This window comes from Choristoneura fumiferana, chromosome 14, assembly GCF_025370935.1.
Source record: "Choristoneura fumiferana chromosome 14, NRCan_CFum_1, whole genome shotgun sequence".
Lineage (NCBI taxonomy): Eukaryota > Metazoa > Arthropoda > Insecta > Lepidoptera > Tortricidae > Choristoneura > Choristoneura fumiferana.
The window spans coordinates 18071858-18095294 of record NC_133485.1 but is presented as its reverse complement, the minus strand read 5'-3'; the positions used below and the strand labels follow the sequence as shown (position 1 = coordinate 18095294).

At 36.7% G+C, this 23437-nt stretch overlaps 1 protein-coding gene across 1 annotated transcript in view; it reads right to left on the bottom strand.

Moving 5' to 3' along the window:
• The window catches only part of LOC141435345 (nose resistant to fluoxetine protein 6-like), a gene marked incomplete in the record, with an annotated part of 27039 nt that extends 3761 nt beyond the window's left edge, over positions 1 to 23278 (bottom strand). The window contains 14 exon segments of the mRNA XM_074098056.1: positions 1 to 31; positions 1377 to 1466; positions 2164 to 2308; positions 2795 to 2968; positions 5338 to 5441; positions 5780 to 5858; positions 7093 to 7259; positions 7767 to 7851; positions 8983 to 9097; positions 9994 to 10153; positions 13369 to 13527; positions 13653 to 13789; positions 22832 to 22939; positions 23050 to 23278. Of these exon segments, the coding sequence (XP_073954157.1) occupies positions 1 to 31; positions 1377 to 1466; positions 2164 to 2308; positions 2795 to 2968; positions 5338 to 5441; positions 5780 to 5858; positions 7093 to 7259; positions 7767 to 7851; positions 8983 to 9097; positions 9994 to 10153; positions 13369 to 13527; positions 13653 to 13789; positions 22832 to 22901 (1516 nt within the window).
• Positions 23279 to 23437: the final 159 nt, after the last annotated feature.

Here is a 23437-nt window from a genome sequence, read left to right as displayed (position 1 = left end):
TGGAGTACACCACACGTACGAACAGTGGAATCTAAATTAGAAAATGCATGAGCAATATAAAAATAGGACCACAGGTTTACAACATTATGAATGTTACTTTCGCAATGAGGGCTATCGCGTATGAATTCGCCACTAGAGGCGCTAGTGTAGCGTGAGGTCTCCGAAATGTCAAATCTCATAGTTTTTGGGTGAGCTACGCGGGTTTATTTATAATTAGAATAATTTTGTTAATATTTTGCAATATCTGAAATTAATTATGGCAAATATGCATTCCGGGGCAATGAATATCTGTGTTTTGAGACAGTTTTGTCTTTCGGAAACCTTTGTCCTCCCTTTTTTCCGAACAAAACGGGGACTATGCAACACTGTGGCATGCTCGAAATTTTTATGGTACGGTTTTTAGGTGTGTTAAATATGATTTTAATCTAAACTTTGTTTTAACGCCCGTAATAACTGACTTTGAAAGCCATACTTAAAAACCTCACGCAACAGTGCGCCATCTAGTGAGACAAAAAACGATAGCCCTCATTAACACGACTTATTTATATCACCCGGGAGCATAACCACGACTAGATAGTTGGGTTCTACTACTGTATTGCTTTCACGTTAGCTCATGGTAAAAGTCCCGTTAGATGGCGTTGAAATCAAAATGTCGAATTTTTCGTGGTTTTTTTTGTAATTTTTAGAATATTCGTAGATAATACTAATAGTTGATTTTATTATTTGCGAAAACAATTAAGTAAAGCCGATTTTTTGAGTTTACAGTCGAACGAAAATAGTGTGCCAATTCTGTGATTTCATTGCTCAACTTTAGGTGTCATTTACAGCGTTATACGGACACTAGGAGCTCACTCATACTTGTTAAAATACAGCGCCAACTAGTGAAAATATATTGCAACAATTTTCCAGGCTATCAGCGTAACCTACTACTAAATATTCATGTTTTTTTCGGGTCACGAATTTTTGTACCAACTTATCGACGTCTTGACCAGGTACTCGTATATTGCAGCGGCCGCCCGTGGCCACGCTTTATCTATTTTAGAAGCTTTTATTTAACTTGCAATTTATATGTGGGTCAAATCTTGCAAGTTAAAGAAGCAATTTCAGTGGTCAGATTGACTTGAAATTAGGTACGAAAATGTAATTTGGAGGAAGGAACAAAAAGTACAGTCAGCCATAAAGCTTGTATAAAAAATGTGTTTTTTTACAAAACCTTTATTTTAATTTAAAATCAATATCTCTTTGTGGTCCCGAGAAAAAGGGTCCACATAGACAGATGGACCGACAAACGGACAACAAACCAGCCACTCTAGGGTTTTTTATTTATTTTGAAGTACGAAGTCATAAAAATAGTTAGGTATGAAAGGGCAACCAACCTCATAGTCGTCGATGTAGAATATCATACCGAGCATGACGAGTCCCAGCCCAACCGGAAATGCAGCCCAAAACAACAAGCGATGATTTTTCTGAAAACAGATTTCATTTAATCTAGGTAACGCATAATTGTACGTACCTATAGTTGTTTTGCAGGTGGAAGGACATTGTGCAAGGTCCGCCCAGATAGCTACCACCATGTTGCTCGCTAATCCTGCCGTGAAGCAGCAATGCTTGTACTGTTGTGTTTCGGCATGGAGAGTAAGACAGCCGGTGAAATTACTGGCACTTGAGGTATCCCATCTTAGGCCTCTAGGTTGACAACGCATCTGCAATACTCCTTGTGTTGCAGATGTTTATGGGCGGTGGGCTGTGGTGATCTCTTACCATCAGGAGAGCTACTTGCTCGTTTGCCATCCATTCGAATAATAAAAAAAAAAGTCTGAGCTATAACTGACGACCCTTTACTCGAGAGACCATAGGTCAAAACACTAGGCTACAAGTGCTCATGTGTAATTTTAGGCAATTTCTTTGAGTTGAAGGAGTGCGTCCACAGTTAGAAAAAAAAAGATAAAAAAGGTACTGCTTTAAAAAACAACGCATTTAAATCGGTTCACCCGTTTGAGTTACGGTTTAGAGTTCTTATAAATGCCGGAATTTCAATTCAGTTGCTGGACCTAATGATTTAAGTGTGCGAAGTCGCAGGGAAACACTAGTAATATATAAATACGCTCGAAAAACAAAACCCTGCTTCAGGCAGGTAATGACCAGTAGATAATACTTTGTTACCTTGTCTTTCGTATCTTCTTGACCATACAAATCATACATGAGCATGCCAAGTGCCAGCCCCATGGCGTAGCAGACGAGATTGGTATGCCCACGCTTGTACAGGTTGTTGAACGTGAGATCTTCTACGAAGAAGTGAATGGCCATCCTGGAAAATTTCACATAATTAATTGCCATACTTAAATATGACAATCAACCTGGTGAACCTTTTCTTTGGGAGATGTATGGGATGCCAACATGGCATTAATAGTACAGAGGTTCGACCTTGGTAGAGCTTGTCTGAGGTAAAATGACGCGTCCCTCGCTGAACTAAATAAGTTGACTAGTTATACCTACAGCAAATCTTTAAAATAACCGCATGAGTCTAACGGGGAAGCCATATACAAGCTGTAAGCGATTAAATTTCTTTGATTGTGCTCTCTGTCTAGTCGTTCCCTCATGACTGTGGATCGTGATCATCGAGGAATGGGTGGTCTACACTTGGAGTAGCTTCTTTGCTTTCATCGGCTTCTGTCAATCTCAAAATCCATGACATAACTTTTTTAATTGTTCTGTTAACGGTATATACATGTATGAGTAAATCTACAAATAATAATTAGTATTTGTAGGAGTAAATATTCTAAGCTATTCTTACTCTGGTGACACGATGAGCACAGCATGTAGGTTCTGAAAGAAGGTGTGCGCAGCAGGAGTAATCAGGCCGATGACAAAAGCGATTGTGATGGCAATCTTGCGCGATCGAGGGCCTTGACAGAGACAGAAGATTGCCATCCCGATGATGCTTAGCTGCATGTCTCCGGATATGTACCTGTAAAACATTGCATAGTGTTAGTGTATCCTAAATCTATATCTGATTTAGGGATCGCGCTATGAGGATTCATTACAGTTGACAAGTCAGCAAAAAACAAGTGGACTTAGTTTAACAAAAACCGGATAAGAGTTTGTCGGACACGCCCGAAATAGGGTTCCGTAGCCATCACAAAAAAATCCATACTAATATTATAAATGCGAAAGTAACTCTGTCTGTCTGTCTGTCTGTCTGTTACGCTTTCACGCCTAAACCGCTGAACCGATTTTGATGAAATTTGGTACAGAGATAGAATAGACCTTGGGAAAGAACATAGGCTACCTTTTATCGCGAAAAAAGAGGCTTTAAGGGGTTGAAATAGGGGATGAAAGTTTATATGGTGGAAGTTCGTCGCTGTCAAAGATAAAACTATGAAACTTGGCATTTAGGCACTTGATAAGAAATAAGTCTGTATTTGTTTGAGCTTTTTAGAAAATTCGACCTGTGAGGGGATGAAATAGGGGATGAAAGTTTATGTGGAAGGTCGTCATTATCGAAGATAAATCGATGAATCTTTATTAAACTTGCCATTTCAGCACATGAAAAGAGATAAATAGATATTTGTTCGCACGTTTTTTAAAATTCTTCCTGTGAGGGGGTGAAATAGGGGATGAAACTTTATATGGAAGATCGTCATTGTCGAAGATAATTGGACGGTTCTTTATGTAACTTGGCATTTTTATGTAACTTGGCATTTGGGCACGTGCTAAGAGATAAATACATATTCGTTCGCGCGTTTTTAAAAATTCTTCCTGTGAGGGGTGAAATAGGGGATGAAACTTTATATGGAAGAGCGTCATTGTCGAAGATAAATCGATGGTTCTTTATGAAACTTGGCATTGGGCTACTTATAAAAAATAAATAGATTTTGTTCAAGCGTTTTTGAAAATTTTACCTGCGAGGGGATGTTAGCAGAGGGGATGATGCAGTGTTAGCAGAGCCTTCTAAGCTCATAAGCGAAATGTACGCAATGTGGGGTCATTTTAGATGGCGTATTCACATAGACAGTAAGACATGAAAAATTATGATTTTCAAATTTGTCTTATTTATTGTGCAATAAGAGCTACCTTTATGCAAAATCCCAAGTTTCTAGGACAGCCGGAAGTACCCTATAACTTTTTCTGTTAAGGCAATAGGTTTCGAAACACTTTTTTAATGACTGTAGCTTTTGATTGCCTTGACTTAGAGGTTTGATAGATGGACGGACGGATAGCAAAGTAATCCTATAAGGGTTCCATTTTTTCTTTTTTAGGTACGGAACCCTAAAAAACATTTGCTCCGGCGCTTTCCAAATTTCAACCTATTTACTTGAAAATATAGGAATGAAAGTTCTTAAGGAATTCCAAACAAATTACTACATATAAGTATATTTATCGGAAATATGTGTAGCTATGCTTAGTAAAAATGTGGTTATCCGCAAAATATTTATGTTTTACCGAAGAACATCCGGTGGATGGATGGATGGAAGAACAAAAAAAAAATAGTTTATATTTATAGCAATGTATTAAATTAAAATAGGTTATTTTCGGTTAACCGTAGAAGTTACTATGTACTATTATTGGCAGAATAGGTACTTATCCTAAATAAATTAAATATTTCTCAAAATTACTATTCCACGCGGACGAAGTCGCGGGCAAAAGCTAGTAAGTAATATTTTATTTTTCTAAGGATTTCGTATTTTGTACGGAATATTCCAAGTTTAGGTTTATTTTATACTTTAGGCTGCTATTTACTCTTAAAGTGCTAATAATTCTCAAAAAAACTTGACAGTTATAGTTTTCCTTGTAAGTTTGATATACTTACTACCATCGTGTTTTTTTTTTAATTCCGCCCTTAGGTTTAGATTTTAGAGAGGGGACGCTCGATTTTAATGAAAATTTGCACTTTAAAGTTGAATATTTTGCAAAAAAATCACTGAATCGAAAAATCGTTTTAAGCAATCCCGTAATGATTTTAAAAGACCTATTCAACCATACTCCACACTTCAAGATTCGATGAGAAAAAAATTCACCCCCACTTTACGTCTATGGTATGTACTGTAAAAAAAAAATATACCATTTTGTCTGCATAGTTTACATATAATATATTCGTGCAAAATTACATTGATAGTCCCTGAGCAAAGCCGCGGACTGATAGACAGACAGAAAGACATGGTGGCTCCGGAACCCTAAAAAGGATCCAAAGCACTGTCATGTTATTCTTTAACTTCGCTTTTGTTCCTACTGAAGGTATATCCAAAAGGTTGGATCCTATCTGTTAAACAACGTTCAAGTGTTCTTCATAATTTTTCTTGCATTACACAATTTTTGTCACGAGTAGATAAATCTTACCATGACTGAGGCATACACTGAGAGAGATCTACGTAGTTGTCAATGTACAGCAGATGGAGCCACCAGTCGCGACGGCAGTCCAACACTTCAGTGTTCACTACAGGCTGGAAATAACAGACACTCTTTCTTTATCAAAACAGCACACTTTGAATGGCACATTGAAGATCTTGAGGGATAATATTGAAGAAACTTTAAGTATAAACTTCGAACATAAATAAAATCAGTTACATCAAGAGATACTTTGGGCGTTTATGAAAGTGTGCATTTTGGAAACGCATGTTTCAGGTTTCAGGAATCAAAACGTCTCCAATAGCTACACACAATAAGTGCAAGTTTTAATATGTGTACACAAAATACAATTTGTTGACGTTTTATCTGGATAAGAAATAAACAGATACACACGGCAATTTGAATAAAAGGTTGTAATTGAAATACTGCTTACCTTCCACAAGGGGCCAGAGCTGAGATGACGGAGCCACGTCGAAATAAAGGCGATGATGACAGCGTAGACGGGAGTCAACCTGAAAAACGACATAGCTGGAGGACCCCGTGAAACAATAGGTACTAAGACGTAAAAACGACCAAGTGGTCAAATCGGCCAGAGAGTGTGGACGTCCACTCTGCCTCGCATACTTAATAAATTTCCATTTGAAACTGTGCAAGAAATTGTGAATAGCAAACACAACAAGGTTAAGTAATTTATTGAATCAGGCGTTACTTTGCGGAGGTCCATATCAATGAACTAAAATAATTTCCTTGCTCACCCGCGACCTTACGATAGCTAAGCTTATGCAAAATATGCGTGTTCATGCAGCTCCTCCACAGACCCAACACCAACAACAACAACAACAACACAGAACTAACAACTGTCTAACAACTGGTAGCATGGTGTACGGTTGTGTCACTCTGAAGATGAGCTCTGTTTGAGTTCGAAACGCGTCAGTGTAATGTGGTGGTGGTGATAGATGGGTTTGTGTGATTTGTGTGTGTTCTTACAGTGTGGAGGTGGAGGAACTGCATGAACACGCATATTTTGCATAAGCTTAGCTATCGTAAGGTCGCGGGTGAGCAAGGAAATTATTTTAGTTCATTAACAAGGTTAAGCATATCTTTGTGCGATGGTTAAACCTACCTCCTTAAATAAAAATTGTATACCTACCTACTCAGAGTAAAATATTAAAATTATAATTATTGTATCCATTCATTCCAAATAATCAAGTAAAATTATAAACATTGACTGCAACAATCCTATTAATTAAGGATTAGTAGTTAATTAATGTGTACGTGTATTTTTTTATTTCAATAAACAGCTTTTATTTATTTTTTTATATATTTTTTAAATAACTTAAAATAAAAAAATAGAGTTGGAGTGTATGAGGTCTTCAGTTTAATAATTAAAACCTAGCATAGGTACTTGTTGAAGTGGCAATGGGCGGACGGGCCACATTCCTCAAAGAACAGATAACCGCTGGAGGAGTAAAATCCACGAGTGGCGACCACGAACTGGAAGACCAAGCATGCAGGCCTCCCACTGGAACTGCAACCGGTTTATGCAAGTAACGAGTGGTCTTACAATGCACAATGTGACGTTCTAAGGAGGAGGCTTTTGTTTAGCAGTGGACATCTTCTGGCTGATGATGATAAAATAAAAACTAATAGGTAAGCTGATGCTGATGCTGATGCTCTCATTCTGAGAGGAGGCCTGTGCCCAGCAGTGGGACGTATATAGGCTGGGACGACGAAGCTGATGCTTACCTCAGCCATCTTACGAAAATACCCTGAGGTAGGGTTCGCCAGCTAACACGTCGCTTTTCCGAAGTCACGAGGATATTGTAGGCTAGCAGGAAACCAGATATCGTGAAGAATGTCTGCACGATCAGAGTCCCGTTCAGCAGGACTTGGAAGAACACCTTGTGATATATCTGAAACAAAAATTCAATATATGAAATGTAAAATTTTATAAAAAAAACTAGTAAACTGCTAGCTAACTGCGACTACACTCGCGTAGACCTAGCTCTGGCAGGTGATTTGGAATTTTAAAGGATTAACGTATTCCCTGGGAATTCCCAAAAACGTGTTTCAATCGGTGGATATTTTGAGATTTTACATGCAGATCTCGTGGGAATTCCGGCTTGAAAAGATAGCCTAATTAATATGTGTTTCACAGTTCTTTTGCTAAGTCGTTCAACTCTTGACAGAGTGGGTGTGGTCGTTGGTTGAGTAACTTTATGGATCTTTCTTCAGAAAATAAAAGTGATAGATTCTCCTTGCCTTCCACGCCGCAGCGAGTCCTGAGCTCGGAGTCGGCAATAGAGATTATAATATTAGGATAGGATAAGATAGGATTGATTGAAAATTAAATGGCATCCAAGAGTTACTTCCGCATTTATAATATTAGTATAGATAGTTAAAATTTGTTTGATTCTTACTTCTTCTTGATACTGGGGGTTTCCGACAGCGATGAAACCAGTTAGCGGTGAATGACCCAGGATCACCAGGAAAGTCGTCATGGCTCTGTAAAATAACAATATTAAAGTCATAGGTTAGGGCTTGCACATGGCGTGTTTTGTACGCACAGATGCCGTGTATTTACGATGCCGATAATTCTCAAAAAACTAGTACAAAAGTGATTAAATCAGGCTAAAACTCAAAAACACGCGTTATCCCAGAATTTGAACACAAGAGCATGTCGGACACGCCCAAGATAGGGTTCCGTAGCCATTACGAAAAAAATCAAGTAATATTATGTGCGTTATAACACAATTAAAACACTTACTAAAAGAGCGTATCTTCACGGCAATTACGTCCTTTTGTTGAGAAGCGCAGTTTTTCGGCAATAACTCAAAAACGGTACATCCGATCATGTTGAAACCAATTTTCCTTGAAAGTGTTTATTAAGCGTTACCTTTTCATATTTTTTGCATATTTTTTGGACAAACTTTGGGAGCGATTATTTCCGGAAATCTTCACTTAATCAAAAAGTTTTTGAGAAACCGTACTATCTTTTTAAAAGGGCTGTCGAACTATGTGCGTTGATGCGAGTAAATTTTATTTCTGTACTTCTTTTGATTTTTTTATTTGAGTAAATAAATAATAAAAAAAAAAAAAAACTTGACAAAACTATAAGGGTTCCGATTTTGCCATTTTGGCTCCGGAACCCTAAAAATAATTATACCTTTTAACAAGCATTTCTTGTATGTAATGTATGTAAACTCTTTACTGCACATAAAAATAAAAATACAAATACACAGAGAGGAGAACAAAGCTGGATCTCTTCCAGCTAACCTAATGTGTGTATATAAATATCGGGGATCTCGGAAACGGCTCCAACAATTTCGATGAAATTTGGTATGTAGGGGTTTTCGGGGATGACAAATCGATCTAGCTTAGTCTTATATCTGGGAAAACGCTTCTTAACGAGTTTTAACCCAAACAATGCTCGTTCGCCCAGGTACTTTATTTAATACGAGATTGAGAGAAACGGTACGATACGAACTTCGATATTCGAATTTCGTAGTAGCCCCCCTGTTCCCGATCAACGGACTATCAGCTATGAATTTTCCAGCTCGGCGCTCCGCTGAATCCAATGCGGCTAACTGACGTGGCCTCGAATAGCTCTAAGTTGTTTATATTGTAAATACTTACTTGAGGCCATTGAGACACTTGAGCGACTTCAGTTTCGGCTCCGGACCCTCACCAGAGGGCATCACCAGCTTCTTCCAGTTTCGTCTCAGCGAAAAGCAAAGAAGAAGTCTGCTCACTGTAAATGGTGAAGGTCTCATACAGTGTTGCCACGTCTTTAACCAAGAAATCTGTATTGCAAAGTCTAAAAATCTGTATAAAATCTGTATGAGATTGATTAGTAACATAAAATTTAATTAGTTTAATTGATTTTGTGTAATCGTAGTATTGTCAATGACAATAGGGTATAGAAAATCCGTAGTAACACTAGTAAAAGCTTAAATCTGTGAGAAAAACTAAGAATGTTGTTCACAAAAAGCAATTTATTTTATTTATGTATGGTGGAAACGTCTTTAAATTTGTATAAACAAACGCATCATGGTTAAGGTACACTTTTATTTTATTTGTACATATTCTTATTAATGTTACGGGTCAATTTTTATTCGATTATTTATAATAACCGCTTTGTAATCATAAACATTTCTCCGAAAATCATTAGTTACGTGAGCATTTCTAAAAAAGTAGGGTCGCAGTTTTAACCTAACCTAACCCACTTTTCTGGCAGGATTTTGGTTCTGTGAGGGTCGCAGTTCTAGCTTTACCTAACCAACTTTTCTGGAAGTATTTCGGTTCTGTGAGGGTCGCAGTTCGAACCTAACCTAACCCACTTTTCTGGCAGGATTTCGGTACCGTGAGGGTCGTAGTTCTAACCTTACCTAACCCATTTTTTGGCAACATTTAGATTTTGTGAAGGTCCCAATTCTAACCTTACTGGCTTTACTGGCTTTTTAGTTTTTTTCAAGTTTCTCATTTTGAATAAATTGTAGTAATAAAGGTTTTTATATTGAATGACATTATAAATAATTTTCATTAAAATAGGATCATGGCGTGCCATAACCGTGATGCGGTCGTGACCTCAAGAGACCAAGTGAATATTGAAGAAAATGGAAAGCGTGATAAAACTCCAAAACTTACAGAAGCCTTTGTTTGTACGGAAGAAGAGATCGTGTCCAGTTCCAAAGATGTTAAGCATCAGCAGGGTGAGGAAGACTGCGGCCACCACGTAATCGCTGGTATCGTAGGGGTCTTCTTCACCGAAGTCAGTGCAGAAGATGTTATTCCGAACGAGCTTGGCCTGCATAACATAAAACCTTATTAGATTTTCATTGCAGTTGTTTCATTACAGTACAGCGACCTTAAGTCGCGGGTGAGTAAAGAATTCTATTAGTTCAGTTCATTAATCTTTCCAGGGAACCAACAGGTGGGCAAATAAGTAAATCAAATATTTTGTTGTAATTCGGACCAAAATATTGCCAATAGAAAAAAAATAGTGCGTGATGCGGTTGAAACAAACAAATACAGGAATTTTAACCTACTTAGATAATGTATCAAGCTCTCTTTTTCATGAAATCTGCTGATAGGCAAATGTCAAAATATAGATAGATATATAGGGAATAAGTAGTCAATTTTGAAATATGTTTTTAAATGAATTTAAAACTATTTACTATAAAATTCAAAAATATATATTTTCAAATTTCCACAACGAGTCTTTTCATTTGATAAGTCACGCGTAAAGCGCAAAACACGCACAGTACCACTACCATGAGTTTACAGTGACCGTACTCGATAGCGACGGCGTAAATTATTTGTAGAGGCGCTGTACAATTCTCCATACAAATAATTTACGCCGTCGCTATCGACTACGGTCACTGTAAACTCATGGTAGTGGTACAGGAGTTACAGGACGGCAGCGGCAAGAGCTGGGAGTGCGGCGGGCCTGTTTACGAAGCTGTCTCAACAACGTTACACAATTGAGTAGGTCCCTTAAGTTTTCTAGGATGTTCCATATTATATTTTTTATTGATAGTAGACTTATGATTATGGGGGGAGAGGGGATACACACATTTCACCACTGGCAGTGTCTCTCACGCAAACTATTCAGTTTAGAAAAAAATGATATTAGAAACCTCAATATCATTTTTGAAGACCTATCCATATATAATGTATGGGTTTGATGAAAAAAAAATTTGATGACCCCCAATATTTATTGTTATTTTTTCTATTTTTGTGTGAAAATCTTAATGCGGTTCACAAAATACATCTACTTACCAAGTTTTAATAGTATAGTTCTTATAGTTTCTGAAAAAAGTGGCTGTGACATACGGACGGACAGACAGACAGACATGACGAATCCATTTAAGGGTAGGGTTCCGTAGCCAAATGAATGAAAAGCGGTCGAATTGACAGCTGTTAGTTGTCAAATGTTGCCGTACGTACGTACGTGTATGTAGATGCGTGTGTACGTACGTGTGTGTCATTGTACAGCATTGTACGGCAACATTTGACAACTGACATCTATCAATACGCTCCTTTTAGGGTTCCGGAGCCAAAGTGGCAAAAACGGCACCCTTATAATTTCGCCATGTCTGTCCGTCCGCGGCTTTGCTCAGGGACTATCAATGCTAGAAAGCTGTAATTTTGCACAGATGTATATGTAAACTATGCCGACAAAATAGTACAATAAAAAACTAAAAAAAATTTTTTTTAGGGTACCTCCCATAGACGTAAAGTGGGCGTGATTTTTTTTTCTCATCCAGCCCTGTAGTGTGGGGTATCGTTGGATAGGTCTTTTAAAACCATTACGGGGTTGCTAAGACGATTTTTCGATTCAGTGATTTGTTTGCAAAATATTCAACTTTAAAGTGCAAATTTTCATTAAGAGGGGGGGCTCTAAAATCTAAACCGGTAGGTGGAAATTTAAAAAAAAAATCAGGATGGTAGTAAGTATATCAAACTTTCAAGGGAAACTATAACGGCTAAGTTTGCTTGAGAATTATTAGTAGCTTAAGAGTAAATAGCAGCCTAAGGTATAAAATATAGCTAAGCTTGGAAGATTCCGTATAAAATACGAAATCCTTGGAAAAATATTACTTATTTTTTTCGTAATGGCTACGGTACCCTATTTTAGGCGTGTCCGACACGCTCTTGGCCGGTTTTTTTCTTGACATGACACACATTTAAAATCTCAATTACTTATTTTGATAAAAAACTCGACGAATCGCTAGAGATCACATTAGAGATTACATTGAATCAGGCGTTACTTTGCGGAGGTCGATATAAATGAGTTATAGTTATTTGTGCAACAAGAGAGCAAAGTTGTATTTTTTTGCGAGTGTTGACTTTGATTCCCGAGTAAGCGAAGGATTCTATAATTGAATCAAGAGCGTCAGCGAGTGATTCTAGGTTAAAATCCTGAGAGCGGCAAGGGATTCAAATTAATACACGAGATGCAAAAACAACTTTAGTCTCGTGTGACACATACAATTTTTCACCTCAGCAGCGAGAACATAATTGAAATGTAACATAAGAATAAAACCACATATACCAACCTGCCGATTTTTTTAAATCAAACAGACCAAGCCGCAAAACCTATTAATCTCACGAAACGTGTGGTTTGCCGAAATAAAGTTTCAATTTATACAAAAAAACTTTTTTTTTGTATTTTTACAAAAAAACGGCAACTGAAAAAAAGTTATACCTACAGGAGTGAGCTAAACTATAAGTCTACTATCGATAAAGAATATAATATGGACCATCCCAGAAAACTTAAGGTACCATCAGCCAAATAAATGGTCTATCAATTTTTAAACAAGTTCCTATCAAATGAATATGTCGCTAAAGTCGAACTTTCAAGTTGACAGACACGTCTAATGGCATCATTGTTTTATAACATGCAAATGATTATCAACTTTAGGGTGGTAGACCACATATTTGGCTGATGGTACCTACCCATAATACGGTATTTGACAACTCCTGATTTTGCCATATCTAAATATAGATAAACAGATAGTCTTTAGCAAAGAGAAAATTTAAATCTGTTGAAAATTGGATTTATAGTGATTTTTTGAAAAATCTATATACCTATCTCTTTCTCAAACGCTTTTCTCTATGCAGCAAGTATGTTGGTACTGGCGTGTCACGTCACATGCCAGTATGTCTTTCTCTGTCTAATCTTGAATTTCAAACCTTTATAACTTTGTTATTTGTAAATGTAGCTTAAAAATTGTTTTTCTATTCGATAACAGGCATTGTGTAGTTTTAATTTATAAAACATATACAGAATAGTCAAATACCGTATTGCGCCCGCGTAGGTAGGTACGTACGACCCGCCCCGTGCCCGCCGTTTAGTATGATGTTGCTCATACACGTATACAGTCACGTAAATTAGATAGGCCTTCCGCACATGCGAAAGTCCTGTGTGTTTTGCGCTTAAGTTAAACATTTTTGACTTGGCACGATTTTACGTCTTGTTGTTGGGATCGAGTGGTTCCAGCGTCGGCCATGCATTACCTGCAACTGGTGGGACTCATACAGCGTGGCGTTGATGCAGGCGTCCAGGGCATCTTCCACAGTCGAGTTCCCGTAGTACTGACGACACGTCTGCGTCACGCAGAGGCCCCAGTGGAACAGCGTGTGGTCAAAATGGGTGCGAAGATTGGCCGAGTATTCCTGGAAGAGTTATTATACTGATATTATTTAGGTACAGTACAAATTCTTCTGAGGTTCTTAAGGTGATGGTGCGGATGGAATCAAAGTTAATCTTTCTTTCTTGTAATATTATGTTGATCGCTCACCTTTACAAGCGTATGCAAGTCGCTGTCACCGTCGAGTATTTTGCCATCGAAGTAGCAATACTTGTCTCCAGGAGCCAGTAGACAACCGTCGAAGTCATCCAGTCGGTACAACGGCGGCAGACGAGCATACTCCGACGCTAATAACATAAAATCCCATAAAAACGTAAACAAAAACGGTTTACTAATGTTTCGGCGAAAATTATTTAGCAAATGATTAGCTCCGAAACTATGTATCCCATATTTTTATTTAGGCGAAATGTTATTGACGTGAGTTATCCGGGTCATTATATTTATTATGAGTGAGTCTCACGGTGAAAATGTTCAAAATAAAAATTACGTAATTAATACATTTACGGGAATGTCCAGGGCCCCTTAATTGAGAACCTAAGTGTAAACGAACTTAAAGAATTTCTTTGCTCACCCGCGACCTTACGATAGCTAAGTTTATGCAAGATATGCGTGTTCATGCAATTCCTCCACCTGCAAATTGAAATTCACAAAGAAATTCTTTTAGTTCATTTATATTGACCTCCGCTAAGTAACGCCTGATTCAATTAATTATCTAATTCTGTTTATCTTAAAACATGGCGTGTGATTTCCAGCGATTCGTCGAGTTTGTTATCAAAATAAGTAATTTGAGATTTTTAAATGTGTATCATGTCAAGAAAAAAAGCGGCCAAGAGGATGTTGGACACGCCCGAAATAGGGTTCCGTAGCCATTACGAAAAAATTAAGTAATATTTTTTTAAGGATTTCGTGTTTTGTACGGAATATTCCCAGTTTAGGTAAGTATATTTTATACCTTAGGCTGCTATTTACTCTTAAACTACTAATAATTCTCAAGAAAACTTGACCGTTATAGTCTTCCTTGTAAGTTTGATATATTTACTACCATCTTGAATTTTTTCAAATTTTTCCACCCACCGGTTTAGATTTTAGAGGGGGGGGGGGCTCGATTTTAATGAAAATTTGCACTTTAACCCGTCACGCGTCCTAAAGACTACATTTGTCCCTAACTTCTTTTTGCGGGAAATGTCCCAGAGACTACTGGTAGACTACTGTCGTCTACTGTAGTCTCTAGGGCATATCCCGCACAAAAAAGTAAGGGACTAATGTAGAGTCACGTAGAGTCGTGGACGCGTGATGGGTTAAAGTTGAATATTTTGCAAACGACTCACTGAATCGAAAAATCGTTTTAGCAACCCCGTAATGGTTTTAAAAGAACTATCTAACGATACATTACAAGGTTGGATGAGAAAAATAAATCACCCCCACTTTACGTCAATGAGAGGTACTCTAAAAAAATATTTTTTTAATTTTTTATTGTACCATTTGTCGGCATATTTTACATTATATATTCGTGCAAAATTGTAGCTTTCTAGCATTGATAGTCCCTAAGCAAAGCCGCAGACGGACAGACAGACAGACATGGCGAAACTATAAAGGTTAAAAGGTTACTATAGAAGAGTTAAGATATAAAAATATTAACACGCGAATAATGTCAAGAACATTAAGTTGATTAGACAGAAATGAAGGCCACTTGTTAGACCGGCCAGTGCTTGGCGGGCTATACTTTTTGTTGGGTTCCCTATGCATGGACTATTATTTTAATATTACTAAGCTTTCGTAGTGGAGGTCAAGAGGGGAGGCTTTTGCCCAGCAGTGGGACACTATACAGGCTAAATAAAAAAAAAAAGCTTCGTAGTATGTTTTCTTTAAAAAAAATCAAGCCAACCGTTTAGCTAGTAGAGAGGGGAACTAGACTAACAATAAGTAACATTCTAAATCTATAAAAAAATACATGAAGATTACCAAAACTATAATACCGGGTGTGGGCAGCTACTAGATCCCTTGCTGCTACGCGAAATTGATCTTAGGAGACCTTTACTAACTTTTTGAGTGATGACAATCGACGTTCACAGATTTTTGATAAAATGTACAGTCAGCGAGAAAATCGACAGATTTGACTTTTATTAAATGGGTAATTATTTGAGGTGTAAGATAAATGTTACAGAAATAAAAACACACATTTTGATGTGGTCTGTTTTATTTTGAACATAAGGATATGTACCGATAAGATGCTTTATATTATAAGAGATCGATAAAGTTTATTTTGGTTAAAAAAAGCAAAAATCCAATTTTAACGGTAACGAAAATGAGCATCGAGACCACGAAAAAGAACATTTTGTTTATTTTAAAATCTTATAATTGTACTATTTGAATGAAAATCCGATCATAATGAGAAAACGAATAAGCATTATTTAATTAATCAGGTATCAACAGAAATAGACAATCGATATCTATATAAAAAAAATTAAAACTTGACCACGAAAATGACGACTTCAAATTGTCATTTTGTAACCTTTTAAATACTATCTAGAAATTACTTAATTAAAGTAAGATTAATAACTTCAACTCACAAACCAAAACAGTTTTCAATACCTTCCCCCCCGTGCAGGTCTACGGTAAACCAGAACGAAATTATGTTACAACAAAATGCTCCTCTAAATGACGAAGTTTTCTTTTAATATTTAGATATATACATTTCACACGTACATTCAGGGCAAAATAATTCTTGAACCTCTCGCCAGTTAACAAAATTGGCGACGCACTGGTCATAATTCCTATAACCACACCTAGAGCAAATGTTGCTGACGGTCAACCATTCTTCGTTTAAATCAATTAAATCAATAACGGCATAAACGATTACACTGTAAAAAGCAGAAAATTCTATAAAAAGTGTTCTGTATTTTTCTACTTGTAGGGAAAATCATCTTTTTCGTGGTCTTTAATCAGTTTCGTGGCCCATAGGACCACGAAAATGATGACCACGAAATTGAAAAGCTCTTACTTTCGCGGCTCTGCAGTAAATATCCTATAGATTTGAAGCAAATGAAATCAATATTGAATAACTTAACTGCAAATGACACAGCACCAGTAAAACATTATATTTATTTACTCAATACTTACCAAGTCGCAACCGTAACGAAAATGACGCTCGATCTTTGACGCAAATCTAACTGAACCTTTATTACATTAATTATAGATAAATAATTATGACTTGCGATAAACATTATACGTTATATTGACGCAGTCTTATTTTCAAAGTTGCTTATAGTTAAAAAAGATTTACAGGAGGTTTGACCTCTTTTTTTGTTTAAAATATACTTAATAAGTGTGGCCACGAAAATGATGGTGTATTTTGGAACAACGGGAAATGTAGAAAAAAATAGTCTTATCAATGTCCTAATTTTTTTATGTTTGCATGCATGGTATATCATATTATGAACATTCAATCCATGTTTTAAACAGCAAGTTTTTCTATACCTTGTATTTTTTACAATACTACAAAGTAATCAGGGATAATCCGAACCTGACCACGTAACTGACTTTTGTGCAGAAAATTTAAGTTATTGTGGAAAAAAAGATAAAATAGAATAAAATGTATTTACCGCAAGTTTCAGTGATAATATCCTAAGCAACTTAAAAACAATAAACGATATATTTCTAATTTTATAACTGAAAATTTGAGTCTGAACACTATTGAACCTCTCGAAATAATAACCCAAATGCCAATCGGTCCCATTTCTATCAAGGATTAAAACACTTTGAGACCAACTAAGGTAAAAACTAAAGTACATTAGTTCAGCGAATTTTAAAAATAATTAGTTTTTTAATGTTTATTACTTACACTTTTAAGTTTATTCGAAGAAGCAATGTAAAGCGAAATGCTTGATGTTTGTAGCGTGACAGGCGACGTCAGTTGTGTTCTAGGATGGCGTACATTGATAGCAGTATTTAATTTGTATGAAAAAAGAAAAATTCAAAGACTCCATTGTTTTTAAAAGTCGCTGAACTGTTGTTCAGTTTGACGAGGACGATCTATGTTATAATTTTTTGCTCGTATTACAGGCTACACCCGGTATATTTTATACTTACAATGATTCAAACAAGAAAAAAATACTCCAGTCTACTATTGTTTTTTTTTACAAAAATTTTAACCGACCAAAAAAAGGAGGAGGAATTCGGTTGTTATTTTATGTTTGTAACCTCAGAACTTCGTTATGTAGGGGAGAGCAGGTAGGATTCGTACACTTTTTACTCTAGGCCTTGTAAAAATTAATCAGTAACTAATTTCAAAATAATTGAAATACTACCACATTGCCTATATATCTAGTTACCATAGTAGTATTCGTTAGAGTTGCCAAATAGCAACATTTCAAAGTTGTGACTGTTTTCCCAAAAAATGAGAAACGTACGAAAGCACCTCACGCTCGGGGTAGCTTCGTACACGGTGGAAGGCACATTCGTACATAGTGGGGAGCCTCCGTACAGAGTAACAAAATAGCAATTTATACATACTACAAATATTTAATGAGGTCGAAAATAACACAGAATCATATTATAATTCAGTCTTAATCAAAATCTCAGTTTTTTTATTAATTGCTTAGTCTATAAATAATACTTTAGAACACCCCGTGATGTAGTTGTTCAAAGCATCCTCTTCATCAGTCGTAATACTTGATTCGACGCAAATTTTTGAGCTAAACACACGCTTTGGGATTGTACCTACCTACCATCGTTTTCAGGAACTGTTTTCTTGTGGAACTTTTCTAAGCGAGTTTCAAGTGTTGTGGATTTGATACCGTATTTTTGACCAGCTTTTCTAATAGACAAGGTTTTGTCTAACACCTCCTGCATACCAGATTTCATTGTTTCTTCGTCTACCTGCCCTGTTCGAGTTCCCTTTTTAGGGTTCCGTACCCAAAAGGTATCAACGTAACCCTATTACTGAGACTCCGCTGTCTGTCTGTCTGTCTGTCCGTCCGTCTGTCACAGGGCTCTGTCTCTCTTGAGTCGTAATAGTTACACTTAAAATTTTCACAGGTTATGTATTACTGTAGCCGCTATAACAATAACTACTAAAAACAGAATAAAATAAATATTTAAGGTGGCTCCCATACAACAAACGTGATTGTTTTACTGTGTTTTTGCTTGATATTAATAACGGCAACAGGTAGACGCTTGAAATATTCACAGAATTTTAGTTGTATAATCCCTTTAAGAATAAAAAAAAAATTAAAATAAAATAAATATTTAAGGGGGCTCCCATACAGCAAACTTGTTTTTTTGCTAACGTCTAATGTTGAGTAGATAATGGTACGGAACCCTTTGTGCGCGAGCCCGACTCGCACTTTGCCGGTTTTTTTATTTACGTATACGAGGCGACAATAACAAAATAATTTAATACATTCGTACAAAAAAAAATAAAGACTACATTCATTTTAAAATCCCCCCACTATTCAAAAATAACGAACACGAAAACTAGAGCATTAACATATAACTTGATATTAACGTAAACCCGAGAAAAATTATTAGAGATACATTAATAACAAATTTTCAAAAAGAAAAAAATATAACCCCATTCTGGCTAATGTTTTTTTTAGCAAATTTTGAGTGCCCACGCAACAAATACAATCGCATCAATGTGTTTTGGTAGTGGAGATATGCTACTGTACGAATGCTCTCACGAAGCCTACCTGCTCTCCCCTATGACTCGATTTCAAATTTTTTTTTTCGTTCGTGTCTAGGAATTCTTTCAATTAGGTCCCATAAGCACCAAATCAAGATCTGATGATGATATTGTAGGGACACCTATGGTAATTTTGATATATTTAGTAGTAACTCGTGCATTTGCTTTTGAAAATCATCATTTGGTGAAGTGGAACTGATGATGAAGACACATTTGACCAACGGAGCGACTACTCAATAACAAGTACCACACCTCACGGGTTGAATTTCAATTACTTTAACATAGTAGCTAAGCAATTTAAGCTCGTCGTAATGCATATGGTGAAATGGAACGGGTGACGAAGCACCAGGACTCCTCAATAATGAACGTCTACGCATCGGAAAAAGCAATTTTTCGTAAAAGGTGACGAGTAGTTGACATTAAACTAGTGTATCTTAGATCTTTTACACTCAAAAGCGTGAAAAAAAAATTATAACAAAAAGTTGAACCAACTACAAAAAACCATAAAAAAAAATTACCAGTCTGAAGTCGGTGCCTCAGCATGAGCCAGCAGGAGTGATTGAAGCCCAATATACGCGTATAGTATGTGAGGTAGACGACTATAGGTCCATATTCCTGCTGGCTCGTGCTGAGGTTGTTATAATTTTTTTAATTTACCACTGCCGCGAAGTATAATATCCTTCCAAATTACAATTTTCTAGCACTCTAAGCCTTAGATTAGAGTGGCTTACTGCGGATAGACCGATAGACAGACAGATAAACAGACGGATGAACATGACAAAACTATTAAGGTTCTTGTAGAGACTATTGAATTGATTAAATTGTGTTCCTTGTAAGGGAACCCTTACACTTGGAAAGAGGTTGTGTTGACGTTCGTGCCATCGCGGCTTAAGTGGTCTTATTAAAATTTGTTTTAGGGCCACACTGTAAGCTAGCACTGCGGCTTTCCGCTTTTTGCTTCGTTCGGCACAATGTTTATTTTCATTATTTCTTTTTAACTCCCGACGCAAAAAGAGGGGTGTTATATGTTTGACAGCTATGTGTGTCTGTATGTCTGTCTGTGTGTCTGTCTGTGGCATCGTAGCTCTTAAACGGGTGGACCGATTTGAATACGGTTATTTTTATTAGAAAGCAGGTTTTCTAGCAATTTCAAGATCATCAGCTCTTTTGTTCGCTGCGGTAGGAATCTTAGACGCATAATGGGTATTTACTTTACTTTCAAACATATTTGGGACCTAAAATTTGAAACACCCGTGCTTATAACTATGCAAGATTATGGAATTCTCGGCCTGATGCTGCAGCCAGGATATCCAGAACACTGTAGGTACACTCTTAATAAACCCATAGCAGATATATCGTGTTTGGATTCGTTTTGATCTTTTGATCAGTAATTGATTCTACATACAATGCAGTGGTGGCAACATGACGAGCTGATGCTGCAGCCAGGATATCCAGCTCGCCAGTATACTCTTGGAAAGAATTTTAAATAATAATAATAAATAATAGCAGATGTGTCGTGTTTGATTCCTTTTGATCAGTGTTTGATTCTACATACAATGCAATGGTGGCAACACGATGAGCTGATGCTGCAGACAGGATATTTGTCGGCGTTTTATTTCGGTCGTTTTTTTATTTTTGCAGGCGTTTTTTTGTTACTAATAAGATTGGGTAAGTTTGTTATTTTAATTTGTACTCGTAATATTATTCATGTTGTGCTGAATTTTCGCAAATTTATTTATTCTTTCATTCTATTTTTCTTTCTTTAAAGTCTACGGGACCTTAAAACGTGACGTAAGTCCTGAACGTTTTACCAATTTATGACCCAATACGTTAATAACGTATAAAAGTATAGCAAATCAGGTTATCCGAGCTGGTTACGACAACAATTTTGATAAATATCGAGTCGGAGAGCATGAGATGTCAACAAACAAGTTCATTGAAATATTTAGCATAATAACGACATACATATGCTAATCATTTTTACGGAGATCACTGAGGAAAAAAATATGTTATTATTTATAGTTTTATTTTGCAACATTAACTTAAAAGTCAGTTACTTTATTCAACTTAACCTATACCACTATTTTGACTCCTAAAATCACTCTTTGTCGGTCCCTAACTGATTCCTCCTCCCATCAACTCAAAGTTTGACTGGCTCCCTTAAAGGGTTACGTTTGTACAAGTATCTTAAAGTTTGTCAGTTGTATTTTGTTTCTTTCCTTTTGTACATTAAAGAGTTTACATACATACATATCAGAGAAAGAAAATAGTACGGTTTTTAGAGTTTAACAAGTTTATTTCGTAACCCACATTTTCCTGTACATCATTTACAAAACGGATACTGGTATGTTCCCAGTTATTTTTCGAAGGCACTTCTTTTAAAAAAAAAAAACTGATTTATAAGAATTCTGATTTATTAAGTAACCAGCCCGTAACAAGTTTTTTTTTTTTTATACGACTGGAAGGCAAACGAGTTTCTCTTCATCTATACATACTCTTCTGAATTTGTTCTTCTCAACAGAAGTTTTCTGAACCGGGTGTAGATTTATCGACATTCATAATATATGAACTGTTGAGAAGAACAAATTCAGAGGCAATGATGGTATTCAGAAGAACTAGAGGTGAGACGTACTAGGCAAAACGCGGACTGAATCTTTCGAGTACGCGTCCACAAAAAGACTAGATCCAAAGACTAGGTCCACGAGTATCTACGAGTACTTAACTCAATTGACTCATTGTGTAAACAAAATGATTCCTGTAAATGCGCTCCCGTGATTGCGTATACGCCGTACTAGTTTTAGTAGTTTCACGAATATCGAACTACCGAAATGTCATCAAAAGAAACTAGGTTTTTTTATGTTCATGCTAAAAGTGTTATTTGAATAAATGAAAAATCGCTCGTTTTTCCAGGAATTCATCGCGCAGTGGCTAGGGCGAGTCGGGCGCTCCCGAAGACCCGAAGTTCCCGGACGTTCTGCGCATAGTTCCAAGCGCGAGCGCAGTGAGCGCACGCATCATGCTTGTTTTCAAGTTGGCGGAACGTTGTCAGCCGCCGTACTCCTAAATACTCGTACGCTAAAGGAATCGTGGGCGGGAACGCGTACTCACGCGTCCAAGCCAAAACCTATGAATTCCAGTGAATACGTCTCACCTCTAAGAAGAACAGTACCACTACTATGAGTTTACAGTGACCGTACTCGATAGCGACGGCGTAAATTATTTGTATGGAGAATTGTACTGAATTGTAATGTTGGTAGTGGTACAGTTCAGAGAGGTAATGCGGCCAGTGTCCTTGGGTCGCTGCCTGTGGCAGAAAATATTGTCGACGTCTTTACTTCGTTCGTAGTTTTTAGTTTTAGTCTATAATTGTATTTAATAATATTTTTACTGTATTTTTTAAAGGGCTTTAAATTTATTCTACGCTTTAAGAATTGTATACACTTCTTACAATTCTTTTGTACTTTACGAAGTACATACGCGAGGATATTCGAGAGGGGCGGCCAGCAAGTAGTAAATAAACATATTTTGTATGAAAAGGTTAAATAGTTTCGTTATTATACAATCCTCCTAAACCCATCGAAGGTTACACAATGCTTGTTCAGGCATAATAATATTATTAAAGAAAATAAAAAAGACATTTTCTTACCATTGATCCTGTTTATAACACCGTAAGCCAACTGCACTGCCGCCAAAACTAAAATGATTTCAGTCTTCATGTTCACTTTTTACGGTTCTAGTTCTTTAATTCTTCATTCTAAATATTAGAAGTCAAAAATTTATTTTATTTTTATTTTTAAAAATCTAATTGCAAGACATTTCAAGGGAAAATATTTCTTGTGGTTTTTAAAAAGCGTAGGTACCAACCACCGGCTGAATTTTATTGTCTCTTTAAATTGAAACTCAAAGTTGAAATTAAACCACGGTTTGAACTAAATACAAAATTATTAAAAAAATAGTAATATTGTTTTGCTGCACTAGAGTTGTGTCAAAATATAATCTTTTTTGTATAAACTTTACACCTGCGCGAGCGCTCGTTAAAGTCACGTCAGGTTTTAGTAATCCAAACCTGAATAGTGCGGACTTTGGGTTAGAAACTTTAGCTAATATATTAGCAGCAGATGTTAGGACTTTGTGCAAGGTCCGCCCGGATTGCTACCACCATCTTGCTCGATAATCCTGCCGTGAAGCAGCAGTGCTTGCACTGTTGTGTTTCGGCGTGGAGAGTAAGACAGCCGGTGAAATTACTGGCGCT